This window comes from Hemiscyllium ocellatum, unplaced genomic scaffold, assembly GCF_020745735.1.
Source record: "Hemiscyllium ocellatum isolate sHemOce1 unplaced genomic scaffold, sHemOce1.pat.X.cur. scaffold_3091_pat_ctg1, whole genome shotgun sequence".
Lineage (NCBI taxonomy): Eukaryota > Metazoa > Chordata > Chondrichthyes > Orectolobiformes > Hemiscylliidae > Hemiscyllium > Hemiscyllium ocellatum.
Window position 1 is genome coordinate 11,371 of NW_026868308.1, and position 21,130 is coordinate 32,500.

General features: G+C 60.5%; 3 protein-coding genes across 3 annotated transcripts in view; 2 read left to right on the plus strand and 1 right to left on the minus strand.

Moving 5' to 3' along the window:
- The first annotated feature begins 1,113 nt into the window (after positions 1 to 1,113).
- On the plus strand, positions 1,114 to 11,081 carry pus3 (pseudouridylate synthase 3). The gene is made up of 4 exons (XM_060823035.1): positions 1,114 to 1,846; positions 8,254 to 8,807; positions 9,224 to 9,414; positions 10,626 to 11,081. The coding sequence occupies exons 1-4, from the start codon at positions 1,145 to 1,147 to the stop codon at positions 10,913 to 10,915; spliced, it is 1,737 nt and encodes a 578-aa protein (XP_060679018.1). The 5' UTR covers positions 1,114 to 1,144; the 3' UTR covers positions 10,916 to 11,081.
- Positions 11,082 to 12,545: 1,464 nt separating this feature from the next.
- Positions 12,546 to 20,780, plus strand: LOC132812911 (pseudouridylate synthase RPUSD4, mitochondrial-like). The gene is made up of 7 exons (XM_060823037.1): positions 12,546 to 12,729; positions 14,461 to 14,617; positions 14,957 to 15,158; positions 17,015 to 17,108; positions 18,454 to 18,604; positions 19,531 to 19,628; positions 19,830 to 20,780. The coding sequence occupies exons 1-7, from the start codon at positions 12,580 to 12,582 to the stop codon at positions 20,058 to 20,060; spliced, it is 1,083 nt and encodes a 360-aa protein (XP_060679020.1). The 5' UTR covers positions 12,546 to 12,579; the 3' UTR covers positions 20,061 to 20,780.
- Positions 19,925 to 21,130, minus strand: part of LOC132812909 (serine/threonine-protein kinase 36-like) — a gene marked incomplete at its 5' end in the record, with an annotated part of 26,458 nt that continues 25,252 nt past the window's right edge. The window contains one exon of the mRNA XM_060823034.1: positions 19,925 to 21,088. Coding sequence (XP_060679017.1) covers positions 20,936 to 21,088 — 153 coding nt within the window. The remainder of the gene's footprint in view (positions 21,089 to 21,130) is intronic.

Genomic DNA, 21,130 nt, shown 5'->3' on the forward strand with positions numbered 1-21,130 from the left:
GAGCAGCTCCGCCATGGGGACACTGGGGGTCACCTCCGCCGTGGGGACACTGAGCAGCTCCGCCGTGAGGACACTGGGGGTCTCCTCCGCCGTGGGGACACTGAGCTGCTCCACCATGGGGACACTGGGGGTCTCCTCTGCCGTGGGGACACTGAGCAGCTCCGCCATGGGGACACTGGGGGTCTCCTCCGCCGTGGGGACACTGAGCAGCTCCACCATGGGGACACTGGGGGTCTCCTCCGCCGTGGGGACACTGAGCAGCTCCGCCATGGGGACACTGGGGGTCTCCTCCGCCGTGGGGACACTGAGCAGCTCCGCCGTGGGACACTGAGCAGCTCCGCCATGGGGACACTGGGGGTCTCCTCCGCCGTGGGGACACTGAGCAGCTCCGCCGTGAGGACACTGGGGGTCTCCTCCGCCGTGGGGACACTGAGCAGCTCCACCATGGGGACACTGGGGGTCTCCTCCGCCGTGGGGACACTGAGCAGCTCCACCATGGGGACACTGGGGGTCTCCTCCGCCGTGGGGACACTGAGCAGCTCCGCCATGGGGACACTGGGGGTCTCCTCCGCCGTGGGGACACTGAGCAGCTCCGCCATGGGGACACTGGGGGTCTCCTCCGCCGTGGGGACACTGAGCACCTCCGCCGTGGGACACTGAGCAGCTCCGCCATGGGGACACTGGGGGTCTCCTCCGCCGTGGGGACACTGAGCAGCTCCGCCGTGGGACACTGAGCAGCTCCGCCATGGGGACACTGGGGGTCTCCTCCGCCGTGGGGACACTGAGCACCTCCGCCGTGGGACACTGAGCAGCTCCGCCATGGGGACACTGGGGGTCTCCTCCGCCGTGGGGACACTGAGCAGCTCCGCCGTGGGGACACTGAGCAGCTCCGCCGTGGGACACTGAGCAGCTCCGCCGTGAGGACACTGGGGGTCTCCTCCGCCGTGGGGACACTGAGCAGCTCCGCCGTGAGGACACTGGGGGTCTCCTCCGCCGTGGGGACCGGGGGAACGGTCGAGCGGGGGAGGTGCTTCCGCCCGGAAGTCGCTGTTGGGGGAAGAGGGGGACGGACCGGAAGTGACCCGCCGGGACCGGAAGCCGCGACGAGGGACCGGCAGAGGGGACGGACCTCCCGGGAGCGGAGATGGCGGCGCCCGCGGAGTGTCCCCACGTCGGAGCTGAACCCCAGTGTCCCCCTGGTGGAGCTGAACCCCAGTGTCCCCACGGCGGAGGAGACCCCCAGTGTCCCCACGGTGGAGCTGAACCCCAGTGTCCCCACGGCGGAGGAGACCCCCAGTGTCCCCACGGCGGAGCTGAACCCCAGTGTCCCCACAGCGGAGGAGACCCCCAGTGTCCCCACGGCGGAGCTGAACCCCAGTGTCCCCACAGCGGAGGAGACCCCCAGTGTCCACACGGCGGAGCTGAACCCCAGTGTCCCCACGGTGGAGCTGCTGCTTGTCCCCACGGCGGAGGAGACCCCCAGCACCCCCCTGGCGGAGCTGCGCGGTGTCCCCACGGCGGAGCTGCGCGGTGTCCCCACGGCGGAGGAGTGCCCCAGCGTCCCCACGGCGGAGCTGCGCGGTGTCCCCGCGGCGGAGCGGGCCCCCGGCGGAGGAAGGGGCAGCGTCCCTTTGACTTTAGCCAGCACGGGCGGCGGCGGGTGGCCCTGAGGCTGGCCTACCTGGGCTGGGGTTACCAGGGCTTCGCCAGCCAGGAGAACACACCCAACACGGTGGAGGAGAGGCTGTTCGAGGCCTTGCTCAAGACCCGGCTGGTGGAGAGCCGTCAGAACGCCAACTACCACCGCAGCGGGCGCACCGACAAGGGGGTCAGCGCCTTCGGGCAGGTGAGAGAGAGAGAGACACACAACCTCGTCACCCCCTTCCCCATGTACTGTCCCTGTCCCTGTCCCTGGGACAGTGTAGAGGGAGCTTTACTCTGTATCTAACCCCATGCTGTCCCTGTCTCTGGGACAGTGTAGAGGGAGCTTTACCCTGTATCTAACCCCCTGCTGTCCCTGTCCCTGGGACAGTGTAGAGGGAGCTTTACCCTGTATCTAACCCCGTGCTGTCCCTGTCTCTGGGACAGTGTAGAGGAAGCTTTACTCTGTATCTAACCCCGTGCTGTCCCTGTCCCTGGGATGTGGGGGACAGTGTAGAGGGAGCTTTACTCTGTATCTAACCCCGTGCTGTCCCTGTCCCTGGGATGGGGTGGGACAGTGTAGAGGGAGCTTTACTCTGTATCTAACCCCGTGCTGCCCCTGGGATGCGGTGGGAGGGCGGTGTAGAGGGAGCTTTACCCTCCAGCCCTCCCTGTGCACTGATCCCGTTGACTCAGACGTGACCCTGGCATTTGAACAGCCCTTTGAGAACCCCCTTAAACGTTGCCCCCATCGCCCGCCTCTCCCCAGGTCTGGCCGCACTTGTCTTATACAGCACCGTCTCGCCTTCATCCGTTCCGGGGCCCCGTTCACGAGCTGAAAAGGTTCACGAACTAAAGAGTCCGCGAACACGATTCAATTTTTTTTATCCCCCCGGTTTGAATTAATGTTCAAAGTCTGGTTGAAGATTTGTAGCTCGGGTGTCCGTTGTTGTGGTTCTGCTCGCCGAGCTGGAAGGTTTTGCTGCAAACGTTTCGTCCCCTGGCTAGGGAACATCATCAGTGCCGTTGGAGCCTCGTGTGAAGCGCTGCTTTGATGTTCCTTCCGGTATTTATAGTGGTTTGTTCTTGCCGCTTCCGGGTGTCAGTTCCAGCTGTAGTAGTTTGTATATGGGGTCCAGGTCCGTGTGTCTGTTGATGGAGTTTGTGGATGAATGCCATGCCTCTAGGAATTCCCTGGCTGTTCTCTGTCTGGCTTGTCCTATGATGGTAGTGTTGTCCCAGTCAAATTCATGTTGCTTGTTGTCTGAGTGTGTGGCTACTAGGGATAGCTGGTCGTGTCGTTTCGTGGCTAGCTGATGTTCATGGATGCGGGTTGTTAGCTGTCTTCCTGTTTGTCCTATGTAGTGTTTTGTGCAGTCCTTGCATGGGATTTTGTAAACTACGTTAGTTTGGCTCGTGCTGGCTATTGGGTCCTTCGTTCTAGTGAGTTGTTATCTGAGTGTGGCTGTTGGCTTGTGTGCCGTTATGAGTCCTAAGGGTCGCAGTAGTCTGGCTGTCAGTTCTGGCCACAAAACGACACGACCAGCTATCCCTAGTAGCCACACACTCAGACAACCAGGAACATGAATTTGACTGGGAAAACGCCACTATCATAGGACAAGCTAGACAGAGAACAGCCAGGGAATTCCTAGAGGCATAGCATTCATCCACAAACTCCATTAACAGACACTTGGACCTGGACCCCACATACAAACTACTACAGCTGAAACTGACACCCGGAAGCAGCAAGAACACACCACTATAAATACCGGAAGGAACATCAAAGCAGCGCTTCACACGAGGCTCCAACGGCACTGATGATGTTCCCTAGCCAGGGGACGAAACGTTTGCAGCAAAACCTTCCAGCTCGGCGAGCAGAACCACACAACAACTGAATTAACGTAATTCCAACTGGCCCCCTTCCCCAGCCCCGGAAAACGTAAACGTTGTTCTCTCTAACGTTATTTCGTCACGAGCGAGATCGCACGCGCGGGCACCGTCCTCGCGTTCGGACTCTTCATACCCTCCGTCGTTTCACGCCACGGGGTCGCGCCCGCTTTCCCACTTCCTGGGGGGGGAGGGGGGGCCGTAAATCGGGGCTAATTTAATACTAAAAAAAACAATGAAAGCGAGCGTAAGAAAGTTTGGGACGTAGACGACGGACGCTGCGCGCGCCAACCGGGCGAGATCACGCGAGGGCTTCTGCGTTCAAAGCAGAACACGGAAACCGCACGGGGTTTTTTTTTTTGAGATTGGACCTTGGATTTTGGACGGTTTTACGTGCGATCCTGTTCGTGAACGGACGCCGTGGCGAGGCCCCTCACCTCCTGGCACGGACAGTGGAGGAGATGGGGGGGGGGGGAGTGGAGTTGCCCGGAGCCGATGGTTTTTCTGACCTTGGGAGAGAGTTGCGCTGGCTTTCCTGTCTCCTGGTGGATGGAGAGTTCCCTTCATCCCCCTGCTCCCCCCCGTTGTCCCTCTCTGCCTCCCCCACCTCGCTCTGGGTGTGGGGTTGGGGGGGAAGTTGGTTGCGTTGTCTCCCTCCCTCAGCCGACCTCCCGCGAGGCACCTCCGACAGCGGGGGAGGAGCTGTCATCGTTCTAACCGATGGGAGTGCAGGAACCGCGGTGGGAAGGATTGTACATGACACCATTGCCATGGATGGGTCTTGGAGCATCAAGAGTTGGGAAACCTATCAGTCGATGGGCCGAGTGGTCTAATTTCTGCCCTTACGGTCTCAAGGTGGGTGGGGTAGTGGACAGAGAGATCCTGATCAATTGTGGGTCAATGCGATGAGTTATCCAAACGCCAAGGCAATTTTGGTATATCTTTCCCCTCTCCCCCTAAACCTATAACCCTCTAGTTCTGGGCTCCCCCACCCCAGGGGGAACAGACCTTGTCTATTTACCCTATCCATGTCCCCCCTCGTGATTTTATAACCCTCTAGTTCTGGACTCCCCCACCCCAGGGGGAAAAAACCTTGTCTATTTACCCTATCCATGTCCCCTCATGATGTTATAACCCTCTATAAGGTCACCCCTCAGCCTCCGACGCTCCAGGGAAAACAGCCCCAGCCTCTCCCTGTAGCTCAGACCCTCCAACATCCTTGTCAATCTTTTCTGAACCCTTTCCCAACATCTTTCCGATAGGAAGGAGACCAGAATTGCCCGCAATATTCCAACAGTGGCCCCTAACCAATGTCCTGTACAGCCGCAACATGACCCTCCCAACTCCTGTACTCAATACTCTGACCAATAAAGGAAAGCATACCAAAAGCTGCCTTCACTATCCTATCTACCTGCGACTCCACTTTCAAGGAGCTATGAACCTGCACTCCAAGGTCTCTGTGTTCAGCAACACTCCCCAGGACCTTACCATTAAGTGGATAAGTCCGGCTAAGATTCGCTTTCCCAAAGTGCAGCACCTCGCATTGATCTGAAGTGTCGAGGGACGAACTTAATAGAGGGAAATGTCGTTTCCCTCGGGATGGAGGGGATTTCAAGACTTAAGGGAGGGGGGGTATACTTCTGGGGTGAGGGGGGAGAGAGATTTGAAAACAAGAGTTGAGGGGCAACTCTTGACATCAGACGGTGGCGTGCGTGTGGAGTGGGGACAGGTACGTGGATGAGGGCACGGACAGGAATGGTTTGGAGAGTCTGGCCGAATCCTTCCCCGCGTTTCAGTCTCCCGTACCCGAGGGTGTGCAGGGAAGGTTCACTCGGATCCCGGGGAAGGGAGAGGTTAGGTCAGTCAAAGCCCGAGGGGGTTGGGGTGTGAGTGTTGGGGGTGGGGAAGGGGGATTCCTTCCCACAGAGAGCTGGAAGGGCTGGCCTGTATATTCAAGGCACTGAGACGCAGAGAGAGACAGAGACAGAGAGGGAGGGAGGGGACAGAGAGAGAGAGAGACAGAGAGGGAGGGGACAGAGAGAGAGAGAGACGGAGAGGGAGGGGACAGAGAGAGAGAGAGACGGAGAGAGAGACAGAGAGAGAGGGAGGGGACAGAGAGAGAGAGAGACAGAGAGGGAGGGGACAGAGAGAGAGAGAGACAGAGAGAGAGACAGACAGAGAGGGAGGGGACAGAGAGAGAGAGAGACAGAGAGGGAGGGGACAGAGAGAGAGGGAGGGGACAGAGAGGGAGGGAGGGGGGGCAGAGAGAGAGAGGGAGGGGACAGACAGAGACAGAGAGGGAGGGGACAGAGAGAGACAGAGACAGAGAGGGAGGGACAGACAGAGACAGAGAGGGAGGGGACAGAGAGAGACAGGGACAGAGAGAGACAGAGACAGAGAGGGGACAGAGAGAGACAGAGAGGGAGGGGACAGACAGAGACAGAGAGGGAGGGGACAGACAGAGAGAGAGAGGGGACAGACAGAGACAGAGAGAGAGAGGGAGGGGACAGACAGAGAGGGAGGGGACAGACAGAGACAGAGAGGGGACAGACAGAGACAGAGAGGGAGGGGACAGAGAGAGACAGAGAGGGGACAGACAGAGACAGAGAGGGAGGGGACAGAGAGAGACAGAGAGGGAGGGGACAGACAGAGACAGAGAGGGAGGGAGGGGACAGAGAGAGAGAGGGAGGGGACAGAGAGAGAGAGAGAGTCTAGTCAGAGAGGGAATCAAGGGTAATGGTAGGGGGCGAGGAGGCAGGAGACTGGGATAGCAGGCTCGATGGGCTGAATGGCCGCCTGCTGCTGCTCCTGTTTCGGATGGTCTGAACCCTGTCTCTCTCTCTCTCACTCTTGTCTGTTTGTCTCTCTCTCCCTCTCCCCGTCTCTCTCTCCCTCTCTCCTTCCCCCCTCCTCCATCTCTATCTCTCTTCCTTCTCCCCACCCCCATCTGTCTCTCCCCCCCCCCTCTCTCTCTCCTCCTCCCATCCTCCATCTCTCTCTCTCCCCCCCTCTCCGTCTCAACCTCTCTCCTTCTCCCCATCCCCCATCGCTCCTCCTCTCCCCCCATCTCTCTCTCCCTGTCTCTCCCCTCTCTCTCCTCCTCCCATCCTCCATCTCTCTCTCTCCCCTCTCTCTCCTTCACCCCATCATCCATCTCTCTCTCTCTCTCTCTCTCTCTCCCTCTCCCATCATCCATCCCTCTCCTGTCTGCACTTCCCTCTTCCCCGTCTCTCTCCCTATCTGCGCCTCGCTCTCCCCCACCATCTCTCTCTCCCTCTCCTCATCGATTGCTCTCTCCCATCCCCCCCATCTCTCTCCCTCTCCTCCCCATCGTCCATCTCTCTGCCTCTGTCCTCCCCCCACCGTCTCTCTCCATCCCCCACCGTCTCTCTCTCTCTCTCCATCCCCCACCGTCTCTCTCTCTCTCTCCACCCCCCACCGTCTCTCTCTCTCTCTCCACCCCCCACCGTCTCTCTCTCTCTCTCCATCCCCCACCGTCTCTCTCTCTCTCTCCCTCCCACCGTCTCTCTCTCTCCCTCCCACCGTCTCTCTCGCTCTCTCCACCCCCCACCGTCTCTCTCTCTCTCTCTCTCTCCCTCCCACCGTCTCTCTCTCTCTCTCCCTCCCACCGTCTCTCTCTCTCTCTCTCCCTCCCACCGTCTCTCTCTCTCTCTCCCTCCCACCGTCTCTCTCTCTCTCTCCATCCCCCACCGTCTCTCTCTCTCTCTCCCTCCCACCGTCTCTCTCTCTCTCTCTCTCCATCCCCCACCGTCTCTCTCTCTCTCTCCATCCCCCATCGTCTCTCTCTCTCTCTCCATCCCCCACCGTCTCTCTCCCTCTCTCCACCGTCTCTCTCGCTCTCTCCATCCCCCACCGTCTCTCTCTCTCTCTCCATCCCCCACCGTCCCTCTCGCTCTCTCCATCCCCCACCGTCTCTCTCCCTCTCCCCATCCCCCACCGTCTCTCTCGCTCTCTCCATCCCCCACCGTCTCTCTCTCTCTCTCTCCCTCCCACCGTCTCTCTCTCTCTCTCTCCATCCCCCACCGTCCCTCTCGCTCTCTCCCTCCCTCCCACCGTCTCTCTCTCTCTCTCTCCCTCCCTCCCACCGTCTCTCTCTCTCTCCACCCCCCACCGTCTCTCTCTCTCTCTCCATCCCCCACCGTCTCTCTCTCTCTCTCCCTCCCACCGTCTCTCTCTCTCTCTCCATCCCCCACCGTCTCTCTCTCTCTCCATCCCCCACCGTCTCTCTCGCTCTCTCCATCCCCCACCGTCTCTCTCGCTCTCTCCATCCCCCACCGTTTCTCTCCATCCCCCACCATCTCTCTCTCTCCATCCCCCACCGTCTCTCTCCACCCCCCATCGTCTCTCTCGCTCTCTCCATCCCCCACCGTCTCTCTCGCTCTCTCCATCCCCCACCGTCTCTCTCCACCCCCCACCATCTCTCTCTCTCTCTCCATCCCCCACCGTCTCTCTCCACCCCCCATCGTCTCTCTCGCTCTCTCCATCCCCCACCGTCTCTCTCACTCTCTCCATCCCCCACCGTCTCTCTCACTCTCTCCATCCCCCACCGTCTCTCTCCATCCCCCACCATCTCTCTCTCTCTCTCCATCCCCCACCGTCTCTCTCTCTCTCACTCTCTCCATCCCCCCCCGTCTCTCTCCCCCTCTCCATCCCCCAATCCCTCTCCCTCTCCCGTCCCTCTCCCTCTCCCCACGTCCCCTCCAGGTGATCTCCCTGGACGTGCGGTCGAACCAGCGAGGGGAGGCTGGCGCTGAGGGGCCGGAGGGGCTGGCCGGGGAGCTGCGGTACACCCACATGCTGAACCGGGTGCTGCCCGCGGACATCCGGGCGCTGGCCTGGGCGCCCGCTGGCCGGGACTTCAGCGCCCGCTTCAGCTGCCTGCACCGCACCTACCACTACTACTTCCCGGCGTCGGGGCTGGCGCTAGGACGCATGGACGGCGCCGCCCGGCGCTTTGAGGGCACCCACGACTTCCGGAACCTCTGTAAGATGGACGTGGCTAACAGAGTGACCAACTTCCGCCGCACTGTGCTCAGGGCCCGGGTGGAGGCTGTGCCCGAGGCCGGGCCGGAACCTTCCGGCAACGGGCCTGCGGCCTACCGCATGTGTCGCTTCGAGGTGCGGGGCCTGGCCTTCCTGTACCACCAGGTGCGGTGCATGGCCGCCGTCCTGCTGCTGATTGGCCAGGGCCTGGAGGAACCGGAGGTCATTGACCAGCTCCTGGACGTGGACAGGAACCCCCGCAAGCCCCAGTACAGGTCGGTACCCCCTTCCCAGCAGGCACCAGTACAGGTGTGTAACCCCTCGGCGCTGACCCTACCTCAGTGCGGTGCTCCCTCGGCGCTGACCCTCCCACAGTGCGGGGCTCCCTCGGCGCCGACCCTCCCACAGTGCGGGGCTCCCTCGGCGCCGACCCTCCCACAGTGCGGGGCTCCCTCGGCGCTGACCCTCCCACAGTGCGGGGCTCCCTCGGCGCTGACCCTCCCACAGTGTGGGGCTCCCTCGGCACTGACCCTCCCACAGTGCGAAGCTCCCTCGGCGCTGACCCTCCCACAGTGCGGGGCTCCCTCAGCGCTGACCCTCCCTCAGTGCGGGGCTCCCTCAGCGTTGACCCTTCCTCAATGCCGAGCTCCCTCAGCGCTGACCCTCTCCCCTCTCTCTCTCCCCCTTGCAGTATGGCTGTGGATTACCCCTTGGTCCTGTACGACTGCGCCTACGAAAACCTGGAGTGGATCGTCGACCCAGACGCTCGGAGTTTCACCGTGAGCCAGCTCCACTCCATGTGGACTCAGCACGCCATCAAAACCCGGATCCTGTACTCCATGCTCCAGGGACTGGGACAGGCACCAAGTGAGGAGGAACGAGGTACGATGTTTCTCCTCTTGAGAGTCTGCTCTTGCTCCGAGAGAGAGAGAGAGTGGGGGTCTGTCCGGGATCTTTCGTACCCCTGACCAGGTTTAGTCGGGGTTTAGATCGGACGTGAGACCTGCGTGTAGATTTGGCCTGGATGTTTAACAGGGCGGGCTAGGGGTTCGGGTGCACAACTCTTTAGCACGCAGGAGTTGGGGACGTCAAGTTGAGGTTGTGCAGGACGTCTGGTAGGCCGCGTCCAGTTCTCTCTCGGGGAAGTCTGCTGCGTGGCTGGAGAGGGGTTCGGAGGAGAGCCAGCGGGATGTGGCCGAACGTAGAGGGTTTGAATTACGAGGAGGGTTGTCACCAGAGAGGTGACCTTATCGAGGTCTATAAAGGGGGGGCTCTGCACCCTCAGGCGTGCGGGGGATTTGAAGACCAGTTTTGAAGGCCTGAGATTTCACGAGGACTCGCGAGGCAACTTCGCCACGCACGCGTGCGCGAGAGCAACAGCAAACGTCCTGGGGGAAGTGGTGGACGTGGCTGCACTGACAAGGCTAAAAAAGGAAACCTGGTCGAGGACATGGGTGGGGAACGGTTTGGAAGGACAGGGCGTTGGGGTCGGCAGGGACCCTTTGGGCTGAAGGGACTGTATGCGCCGGGCCTGACCTCCGGCGAATGTGTTGGAGGCCGTCCAACAGAGGTTTGCCAGACTGACGCCAGGAGTGAGTGAGCGTGCACTGTCGGTAAACGGTTAGGGTCGGTCCACTGGACCTTCGAGGACTGAGGGGTGAGCGGGGCGTTGAGGGACCCGGAGGGAGGAACGCCTCCAACTGCTCAAGGCACCGGGATCCGTCAACGGCTGTGAACAGCTTCCGGGCCCTGTGTCTGACTCGTGCCTCGTCAATGGTGGGGACAGGTTTTGGGGGTGGGGTGGAGGGAGTCAGGAGGGGAGTTCCTCTCGCTGCAGGGTTCCCAGCCTCTGACCTGCTCCTGGAGCCAAAGGATTGATTCGGGGTTGGGTCCCAATTCAGTTTCTGCTCAATGGGAACCCCCAGGATGTTGATAGTGGGGGGAGGGAGGGGGGGATTCAGTGACGGTAACGCCATTGAACGTCAAGGGGGCGATGGTTAGATTCTCCCTCAATGGGAACCCCCAGGATGTTGATAGTGGAGGGCGTGGGCGGCTATCCGGTTTTCCCCTGACCCTGTTCGGCCCTCCCTCAGGATCGGGGACGGACCCCCTGCGGGAACGGGAGCGGGACCGGGACCCACCCCCGGACGCAACGCCGCGCCTGGCGGACCGGCTGATGGAGGGGGTGAGGCCGCGGCGCTACAAGAGGCTGATGGAGCGGGAGCTCTGCGAGGGGCTGGAGTCGCGCATCCTCCACTACGCCAAGAGGGGGCGCATCGAGCTGCCGGCGTCCATGAGGGTCGGCGGCCAGGAGGGGGGCCGCCCGAAGGAGGTGGAGGAAGACGACGACGCAGCTCCGGCCCTCCCTCACCCTCCGAGGTGACGGGGGGAAGAGGAGGAGGAGTGCAGGGGACCTGTGGCAGGTCCGCTCAGTGGGTCCGATGGGGGTCAGACATGTCCCGGTGTAATCCTGTGGAGGGGTGGGACGGAGCTCGATTTGGTCCCCCCCCCCCCGAACTTGGTCAATAAAAGACATTTTCTTTTTGTAAGGCGGTCTCTCTCTCTCTCTCTCTGTCTCCATCGTACGATCCGCTCGCTCCCGGTCCGTCCGGATAACGTCCCGTATCCCATCATGCTCTGGTGCGGTCAACCTGAGGTTGGCGAGCCAAGTGTCTCCCTCCGCCGGCTCTCTGACGCCCGGACGTCGTTCGGTGAGCTTCCGGCGTCACCTCATGGGTGCCGGGAGGGGTGGGCGAATGGAAAGATCCTGTGCCCAGACGGTGGTGTTGGGATGCGTTCGCTGTATGGGATCGCACTCTGTGAGTGGGGGAGGGGCCGTGGGCATCGCCAGCCTCAAATGGACGGCCGGAGGGCCGGTCGGTTAGACCTAGGTCTTGGTGCCTGGTTTGGGGTGAGTGGGGTTTGAGGAGCTGGAAGGGGCGGGGCCAGAGAGACAGTTGGGTCTGAAGGGGCGGGGTCAGGGTGAGTTGGGTATGAAGGGGCGGGGCCAGAGTGAGTGGGGTATGAAGGGGCGGGGTCAGGGTGACAGTTGGGTATGAAGGGGCGGGGTCAGAGAGAGTGGGGTATGAAGGGGCGGGGTCAGAGTGAGAGGGGTATGAAGGGGCGGGGTCAGAGTGAGAGGGGTATGAAGGGGCGGGGTCAGAGTGAGTGGGGTATGAAGGGGCGGGGTCAGAGTGACAGTTGGGTATGAAGGGGCGGGGTCAGAGTGAGAGGGGTATGAAGGGGCGGGGTCAGAGTGACAGTTGGGTATGAAGGGGCGGGGTCAGAGTGAGAGGGGTATGAAGGGGCGGGGTCAGAGTGAGAGGGGTATGAAGGGGCGGGGTCAGAGTGACAGTTGGGTATGAAGGGGCGGGGTCAGAGTGACAGTTGGGTATGAAGGGGCGGGGTCAGAGTGAGTGGGGTATGAAGGGGCGGGGTCAGAGTGAGAGGGGTATGAAGGGGCGGGGTCAGAGTGACAGTTGGGTATGAAGGGGCGGGGCCAGAGTGACAGTTGGGTATGAAGGGGCGGGGTCAGAGTGACAGTTGGGTATGAAGGGGCGGGGTCAGAGAGTGGGGTATGAAGGGGCGGGGTCAGAGTGAGTGGCGCATGAAGGGGCGGGGTCAGAGTGAGTTGGGTATGAAGGGGCGGGGTCAGAGTGAGTGGCGCATGAAGGGGCGGGGTCAGAGTGAGTTGGGTATGAAGGGGCGGGGTCAGAGTGAGTGGCGCATGAAGGGGCGGGGTCAGAGTGAGTTGGATATGAAGGGGCGGGGTCAGAGTGACGTTCGGATTGAAGGGGCGGGGTCAGAGTGACGTTCAGGATGGAAGAGGCGGGGTTGGAGTGACGTTTCGATTGAATGGGCGGGTTGGCGCTACCGGAAGGGGCGGGCTAACAGTGGCCGTTGGTGTTTAAATGCCCGGAAGAGGCGGGGTCGGAGTGACAGCGTGCGCACGGACGGGCCGGAAGAGGCGGAGTCGGAGTGACAGCGTGCGCACGGACGGGCCGGAAGAGGCGGGGTCAGTGACGGTTGGAGCCGTTGGTCCCGGTAATGGCGGCGGCGGGGGGCCTGTGCGGACGGAGGCTCGGCCCCGGCTTCCTGCGGCGCGGGCGGTCAGGCCCAGGCCGAGGGATCCGCCGCAACCTCCTGTCCGTCCCCAACCCTCACCCCTCCCAGGACCCGGGGTCAGGAGGTCAACAGGTGGGGGAGGGGGCGGGGCCCGTGGTGGCGGGGGCGGGGCCCCGTGTGGGGAGGGGGCGGGGGCCCCGTGTGGGGAGGGGGCGGGGGCCCCGTGTGGGGAGGGCCCCCCGTGTGGGGAGGGCCCCGTGTGGGGAGGGGGCGGGGCCCCGTGTGGGGAGGGGGCGGGGCCTGTGATGGCGTGGGCGGGGCCTGTGATGGCGTGGCCGGGGCCCCGTGTGGGGAGGGGGCGGGGCCCCGTGTGGGGAGGGGGCGGGGCCAGTGTTGTAGGTGGGCGGGGTCCTGTGGTGGATGGGGCGCGGCCTGTGCTGGAGGGGCGGGGTCCCGTGGTGGAGGGGGGCGGGGTCCCGTGGTGGAGGGGGGGGTCTATGCTGGAGGTGGGCAAGCCTGTAATGAGGGGCGGGGCTTGTGAAGGAGGGGCGGGGCTCAATAGGTGATGTCAGTGGTTTGGGGGAGGGGCCATTGCGTCCAGAGACGGGGGTGGACCCCCATGACGACTATCTCCCCCCCCCCCCCCCCCCCCTTACCCTCCCTGACTGGGTGATGGTCCCTGTGTGATTATCCCCCCCCCCCCTTACCCTCCCTGACTGGGTGATGGTCCCTGTGTGATTATCCCCCCCCCCTTACCCTCCCTGACTGGGTGATGGTCCCTGTGTGATTATCCCCCACCCCCCCTCCCCCTCCCTGACTGGGTGATGGTCCCTGTGTGATTATCCCCCCCCCCCCCCCCTTACCCTCCCTGACTGGGTGATGGTCCCTGTGTGATTATCCCCCCCCCCCTTACCCTCCCTGACTGGGTGATGGTCCCTGTGTGATTATCCCCCCCCCCCCCCCCTTACCCTCCCTGACTGGGTGATGGTCCCTGTGTGATTATCCCCCCCCCCCCCCCCCTTACCCTCCCTGACTGGGTGATGGTCCCTGTGTGATTATCCCCCCCCCCCTTACCCTCCCTGACTGGGTGATGGTCCCTGTGTGATTATCCCCCCCCCCCCCCCCTTACCCTCCCTGACTGGGTGATGGTCCCTGTGTGATTATCCCCCCCCCCCCCCTTACCCTCCCTGACTGGGTGATGGTCCCTGTGTGATTATCCCCCCCCCCCCCTTACCCTCCCTGACTGGGTGATGGTCCCTGTGTGATTATCCCCCCCCCCCCCCCTTACCCTCCCTGACTGGGTGATGGTCCCTGTGTGATTATCCCCCCCCCCCCTTACCCTCCCTGACTGGGTGATGGTCCCTGTGTGATTATCCCCCACCCCCCCTTACCCTCCCTGACTGGGTGATGGTCCCTGTGTGATTATCCCCCACCCCGCTTACCCTCCCTGACTGGGTGATGGTCCCTGTGTGATTATCCCCCCCCCCCCCCTTACCCTCCCTGACTGGGTGATGGTCCCTGTGTGATTATCCCCCCCCCCCCCTTACCCTCCCTGACTGGGTGATGGTCCCTGTGTGATTATCCCCCCCCCTTACCCTCCCTGACTGGGTGATGGTCCCTGTGTGATTATCCCCCCCCCTTACCCTCCCTGACTGGGTGATGGTCCCTGTGTGATTATCCCCCCTCCCCCCCTGACTGGGTGATGGTCCCTGTGTGATTATCCCCCCTCCCCCCCTGACTGGGTGATGGTCCCTGTGAGCTGTCTGGGTCTCGTGGGGATCATGGGGACAAGTCGCTCAATGCTGAACAGTTCTCTCTCTCTCTCCCTCTCCCCTCTCCCCCTTCCTCTCCACCCCCCCCCAGCCCCCGGTTACTCGGTCAGTACAGGAACTCCAGCGACTGAGCCAGCGCCTGCAGAGGGTGCACCCGAATGTTCTGGCCAAGGTGCTCCGGAAGAGCCTCACCCAGCACGGGGACAGCCTGCTCGCAGTTAATAAACCCTACGGGGTTCCCGTGACAGGTAAGGGGGGGCTCCCCACCTCCCAGCAAGCAGGGGCTGGGGGAGGAGGGCAATGCAACGCGGTCACTCACACCTCCACTGTGGTCTCATTCCACTCTCTCTCTCTCTCGCACCACCCTCCCTCCCTCCCTCTCCATCTCTCTCTCCCCCCTCTCTTCCCCCCATCCTCCTCCCCCCCTCTCCCCTCCCCCCCCTCTCCCCTCCCCTCCCTCCCTCTCCCCATGTCTCCCTCCCTCTCCCCATGTCTCCCTTTCCCCTCCTCTCTCCCCCCACTCCCCCTCTCTCTCCCCCCTCTCTCCCCTCCTCCCTCCCCCTCTCCCCTCCCCCACTGTGGAGCAGCAGCCCCAGGCCTGGGTCCCAGCGTTGAGGAAGTGCTCCCGGTGCTGGCCAAGATGCAGTTTGGGATGAAGGCCGAGCCCCTGCACCTGTGTCACCGCCTGGATAAAGACAGCAGCGGTGCCATGCTGCTGGCCCGGGACCTCCAGTCAGCACAGGCCGTACGCCACCTCTTCAGGCAGCACCAGGTCACCAAGAAATACTGGTATAGCAGGGCCAACAAACTGTCCATTCACTCCATCCATCCGGGGGTGGGTGTGTGTAACTGTGTTCCCCCTGTCTCTCACTCCGTCTGGGTGTGTGTGTGTGTGTGTGTAACTGTGTTCCCCCTGTCTCTCACTCCGTCTGGGTGGGTGTGTGTGTGTGTAACTGTGTTCCCCCTGTCTCTCGCTCCGTCTGGGTGTGTGTGTGTAACTGTGTTCCCCCTGTCTCTCCCTCCGTCTGGGTGTGTGTGTGTGTGTAACTGTGTTCCCCCTGTCTCTCACTCCGTCTGGGTGCGTGTGTGTGTGTGTAACTGTGTTCCCCCTGTCTCTCACTCCGTCTGGGTGTGTGTGTGTAACTGTGTTCCCCCTGTCTCTCCCTCCGTCTGGGTGTGTGTGTGTGTGTAACTGTGTTCCCCCTGTCTCTCACTCCGTCTGGGTGCGTGTGTGTATCTGTGTTCCCCCTGTCTCTCCCTCCGTCTGGGTGTGTGTGTGTAACTGTGTTCCCCCTGTCTCTCCCTCCGTCTGGGTGTGTGTGTGTAACTGTGTTCCCCCTGTCTCTCACTCCGTCTGGGTGTGTGTGTGTGTGTAACTGTGTTCCCCCTGTCTCTCACTCCGTCTGGGTGTGTGTGTGTGTGTAACTGTGTTCCCCCTGTCTCTCACTCCGTCTGGGTGGGTGTGTGTGTGTGTAACTGTGTTCCCCCTGTCTCTCGCTCCGTCTGGGTGTGTGTGTGTAACTGTGTTCCCCCTGTCTCTCCCTCCGTCTGGGTGTGTGTGTGTAACTGTGTTCCCCCTGTCTCTCCCTCCGTCTGGGTGGGTGTGTGTGTGTGTAGCTGTGTTCCCCCTGTCTCTCCCTCCGTCTGGGTGGGTGTGTGTAACTGTGTTCCCCCTGTCTCTCCCTCCGTCTGGGTGGGTGGGTGTGTGTGTGTGTAGCTGTGTTCCCCCTGTCTCTCCCTCCGTCTGGGTGGGTGTGTGTAACTGTGTTCCCCCTGTCTCTCCCTCCGTCTGGGTGGGTGTGTGTGTGTAGCTGTGTTCCCCCTGTCTCTCCCTCCGTCTGGGTGCGTGTGTGTAACTGTGTTCCCCCTGTCTCTCCCTCCGTCTGGGTGTGTGTGTGTAACTGTGTTCCCCCTGTCTCTCCCTCCGTCTGGGTGTGTAACTGTGTTCCCCCCGTCTCTCCCTCTGTCTGGGTGTGTAACTGTGTTCCCCCTGTCTCTCCCTCCGTCTGGGTGTGTAACTGTGTTCCCCCTGTCTCTCCCTCTGTCTGGGTGCGTGTGTGTAGCTGTGTTCCCCCTGTCTCTCCCTCCGTCTGGGTGCGTGTGTGTAGCTGTGTTCCCCCTGTCTCTCCCTCCGTCTGGGTGCGTGTGTGTAGCTGTGTTCCCCCTGTCTCTCCCTCCGTCTGGGTGCGTGTGTGTATCTGTGTTCCCCCTGTCTCTCCCTCCGTCTGGGTGTGTGTGTGTAACTGTGTTCCCCCTGTCTCTCCCTCCGTCTGGGTGTGTAACTGTGTTCCCCCTGTCTCTCCCTCTGTCTGGGTGTGTAACTGTGTTCCCCCTGTCTCTCCCTCCGTCTGGGTGTGTAACTGTGTTCCCCGTCTCTCCCTCCGTCTGGGTGCGTGTGTGTATCTGTGTTCCCCCTGTCTCTCCCTCCGTCTGGGTGTGTGTGTGTAACTGTGTTCCCCCTGTCTCTCCCTCCGTCTGGGTGTGTAACTGTGTTCCCCCTGTCTCTCCCTCTGTCTGGGTGTGTATCTGTGTTCCCCCTGTCTCTCCCTCCGTCTGGGTGTGTAACTGTGTTCCCCCTGTCTCTCCCTCCGTCTGTCTGTGGTGTAATGATGTTAACCCGGTCTCTCTCTCTCTCCCTCTCTCAGGGTTATAACTGTGGGAGTTCCAGTCCCTGCTGAAGGAGTTATTGACATTCCCATCATTGAGAGGGTGGTCAGCAGCCCCAGGAAACATTTTAAGGTCAGATTCTGGCTTAATATCTCCCTCAGACACTCCCAGGGGACAGCATGGGGTTAGATACAGCGTAAAGCTCCCTCTACACTGTCCCCCCATCCCAGGGACAGGGACACCACGGGGTTAGATACAGAGTAAAGCTCCCTCTACACTGTCCCCCCATCCCAGGGACAGGGACACCACGGGGTTAGATACAGAGTAAAGCTCCCTCTACACTGTCCCCCCATCCCAGGGACAGGGACACCACGGGGTTAGATACAGAGTAAAGCTCCCTCTACACTGTCCCCCCCATCCCAGGGACAGGGACACCACGGGGTTAGATACAGAGTAAAGCTCCCTCTACACTGTCCCCCCATCCCATGGACAGGGACAGCACGGGGTTAGATACAGAGTAAAGCTCCCTCTACACTGTCCCCCCATCCCATGGACAGGGACAGCACGGGGTTAGATACAGAGTAAAGCTCCCTCTTGTTATAAAGTGGAGGTTGGGCCCCTTCTGAGAACTGAAACTGAAATGCCCCACAGAGCACCACCCACCCTGTAATCTGACAACCTGTCTCTCCTGAATTCCAGCACCTTCCGGTGGGTAAATCAGATCAGTCCCTTATACACTCACTTCCTAAAACTGACAAGTAACTCGCTTGTTTTATTTATCAAACACTCACCATGAACATATGTATTAACAAACTGAATAAATCCCTTCAAACACAACAGAAGTTTGTCTGTTGGAATTCGCCCCAGACGACGTGCCTTCTGGAATGTTCTGTACCTCCTTCTCTGTCATTTGTCCCGTGGTTATTGAGATGGTGTTCTCTCTCTGGCGTAGAGGAGGCTGTGAGAGCCAGTGATTCTCTCTCGAGAGAGAGCTGAGGGTTGTTTGTCCAACTGCCCCCTTCCTTTCCTGCCCATCGATGACCTGTCAGTATTTCCTACAATAGGATTGGGTCCTCTGTTGTCAGAACCATCAGATTTACATTTAGTGGGCTTTTGGTGTCGAAGGGCCTGGTTTAAATTGATTGGCTAAGTTTGAAAGTCTGTTGCCTTGGCAAAAACTGCTGCTTACTGTACGGCCTTTCTGTACAAAATATTTCAGTCCGAGGGCTCTCAGCACATTCTTTCTGCGCTTCGCGATTTAGAATGAAAAATAAAACAACGCAATCTTCTAAAGGGACCATGCAGCGCGTCCCCCAAGCCCTCTGAGCATTTTACAAACACCAAATTCTAGCTTGCCGTCTCCCAATCTACAATTACTCCACCCACGTTCACGGCACTCGACACTGATCCCCCCCCCCCACCTCTATCCCAGGACAGGGCGAGGTACAAAGTGACGCTGTGTCCCTGCCTCCTGCAGATGGCCCTTGCTCCTTTATTCCGAGTCGGTGACGTGGAGGGCACCATGTTACGGGTGCGGCAGAGCCGAGCTGCACACACTGCTGTCACCCATTATCGCGTCCTGCAAAGTTCCGGCTCTGCTGCTCTGCTGGAGCTACAGCCATTGACGGGTGAGTGGCCGGGGGGGGGGGGGGATGCCAGGGGTCCGGCTCTCCCTCCAATCCCTGCAGTGGTCTCCAAATATCGCACGCAGTGTGTGTGTACGTATGTGGGCAAAACATCTATCACTCTTCCCTTAGCTTCCAAGTTCGGAAGGTACGTTCACTTGGTGAGTCACTGCACTGGGGCTTGCAGAGGGTACACACTACTGCTCCTCTACGTCGGAACGGGGGAGGGGGGGGATTCAGTGATGGTAACGTCATTGAACGTCAAGGGGGCGATGGTTAGATTCTCTCTCAATGGGAACCCCCAGGATGTTGATAGTGGGGAGGGGGGGAGGGGGGATTCAGTGACGGTAACACCATTGAACGTCAAGGGGGCGATGGTTAGATTCTCTCTCAATGGGAACCCCCAGGATGTTGATAGTGGGGGGGAGGGGGGATTCAGTGACGGTAACACCATTGAACGTCAAGGGGGCGATGGTTAGATTCTCTCTCAATGGGAACCCCCAGGATGTTGATAGTGAGGGGAGGGGGGATTCAGTGAGGGTAACACCATTGAACGTCAAGGGGGCGATGGTTAGATTCTCTCTCAATGGGAACCCCCAGGATGTTGATAGTGAGGGGAGGGGGGATTCAGTGACGGTAACACCATTGAACGTCAAGGGGGCGATGGTTAGATTCTCTCTAGTTGGAGATGCCCATGGCCTGGTTATTATGAGACGATGGTACCTGCCCCGGCCTCCTCCTCCTCCAGGCCCGTGTGCAGTGATGCCTGGGCTGGAGAGTGGTTCCCTCTGCTGGACATCCACCTGTCCATGAGACAGCCCCTCTCTCTCTCCCTCAGTGAGGTGATCTGAACGTGTGTGTGGTCAGGAAGCTCAGGGTTTGGGGACCAGCTGAGTGGGAATGAGTAACTGATACCCTCTTCCCCCCAGGCGTGAAACATCAGCTGAGGGTCCATCTTGCTCTGGGGCTCAGCTGCCCCATCCTCGGTGACCATAAATATTCCAAGTGGAACAGCCTCCAACCACAGGTAAGAGAGAGGGGGGGGGGAGGGAGACGGAGGGAGTGGGAGAGTGAGGGAGTGGGTGATGGGGGGTGGGGGGGAGGGGGAGACGGGGAATGGGTGACAGGGAGTGAGGGGGGGACACGGAGGGGGAATGGTGGATGGTGGTGGATTCACACAGACATGTTGTGTATTAATCTCTGTGCCTGGGGTTTTGTTTGGAACCAGAAACTTCCGGAAGGCATGCTGAAACGGCTGGGCCTGCCCCAGCCAAAGTGCCGGTACCTGCCTCTGTACGTTCACGGCCGGCAGCTGTTGGTGCCGGGACCCGGGGAAGGGGACAGCTCAGCCTCCGAGACCCACCGCCTCCAGCTCAATGTGGTCAGCAAGCCCCCCCGCTACTTCCGAGAAGCCCTGAGGAAACTCGGGATCCAGACCCCGGAGAGTCCGTCCCAGTGACGGCGGGCTCCGCACAGCTCCAGGGCATCAGCGATGCCGGGTCAGTCAGGGCTGAGGGGCAGGAACGAGGGGCCTCCTTCAACAAGAACGAGATGGGCGATGCCGAGGGTCGGGGGATAAAAAAAAACCAAGAGTTGAAAGCTCACTCAACCACGAGAGTATTTACAGAGGCATTCTGACACACACACACACATCCGAGTCAGCGAGAGAGAGATGGTTAGCCTGCGTTCTCCGGAGAAACTGGACTGTGCAGGCGTTTGGGCGTTCCTGGGTTGAACACGGTTTGTCGTACACGTCTCCAAAAGCTGGAAGGGAAGTGGCGTTTCTGCTGAAAAGCGGGTCGCTTTGCTCTGATTGAGATTTTTTGAGAATGATGGAGCTTATCGCTTTAAATTATTGGACAAACGGCCTTGATTGAGGGAAGGATTCTGCCATTTGTGACCTAGCAACAGCCTCTGAAATCCAGTTGACATTCCATTTGCAGAAGAGTTCTGTCAGCTGGTGACAGAAGGTCTCTCTCTCTCTGATCGAATCCGAGCCATTGTGTGACAGAGGATGAAGATTCTCGACAGTCGCCAGTTCAGTCTCCATGAGGAAAAGGAACAAGTTCACGTATTCTCTCAGTCTCTGAAAAGGCCGTCATCCCCTTCCTGCCTTGCTTTCAGGGAGTGGGAGGTGTTGCACAGCTCCACCTCAGAATAAATTAATCTTTTTTTTTAAGACATTGTTGAAGGCGTGTTGTGGAGGTCCCTGGGAGCTGTTTCCCGTTGGTTAAATGAAAGAGCGATGCTCCTGGTGGACACTGGGCTGCCACACCTCAGCCTACCCCAGTGAGCCGGCACAGTGTTCATCGGTAATCCTGCTGCTGCCAGTATTCACTCACTCGGGCTGGTACTGAGAGTCTCCAGGAGCCTGTGACAGTGACGGAGGACGGAGCGGTCAGTCTTCCTGGCACTGCCCAGTACCCTCTGCTCCGTCTCCTGGACAATCAGAGACAGCTTCTCACATGAGTTCATCGAGACCAGAACCTGAGAGGGGCAGTGGAGGGGAAAGCAGGGGGGGAGGGTCAG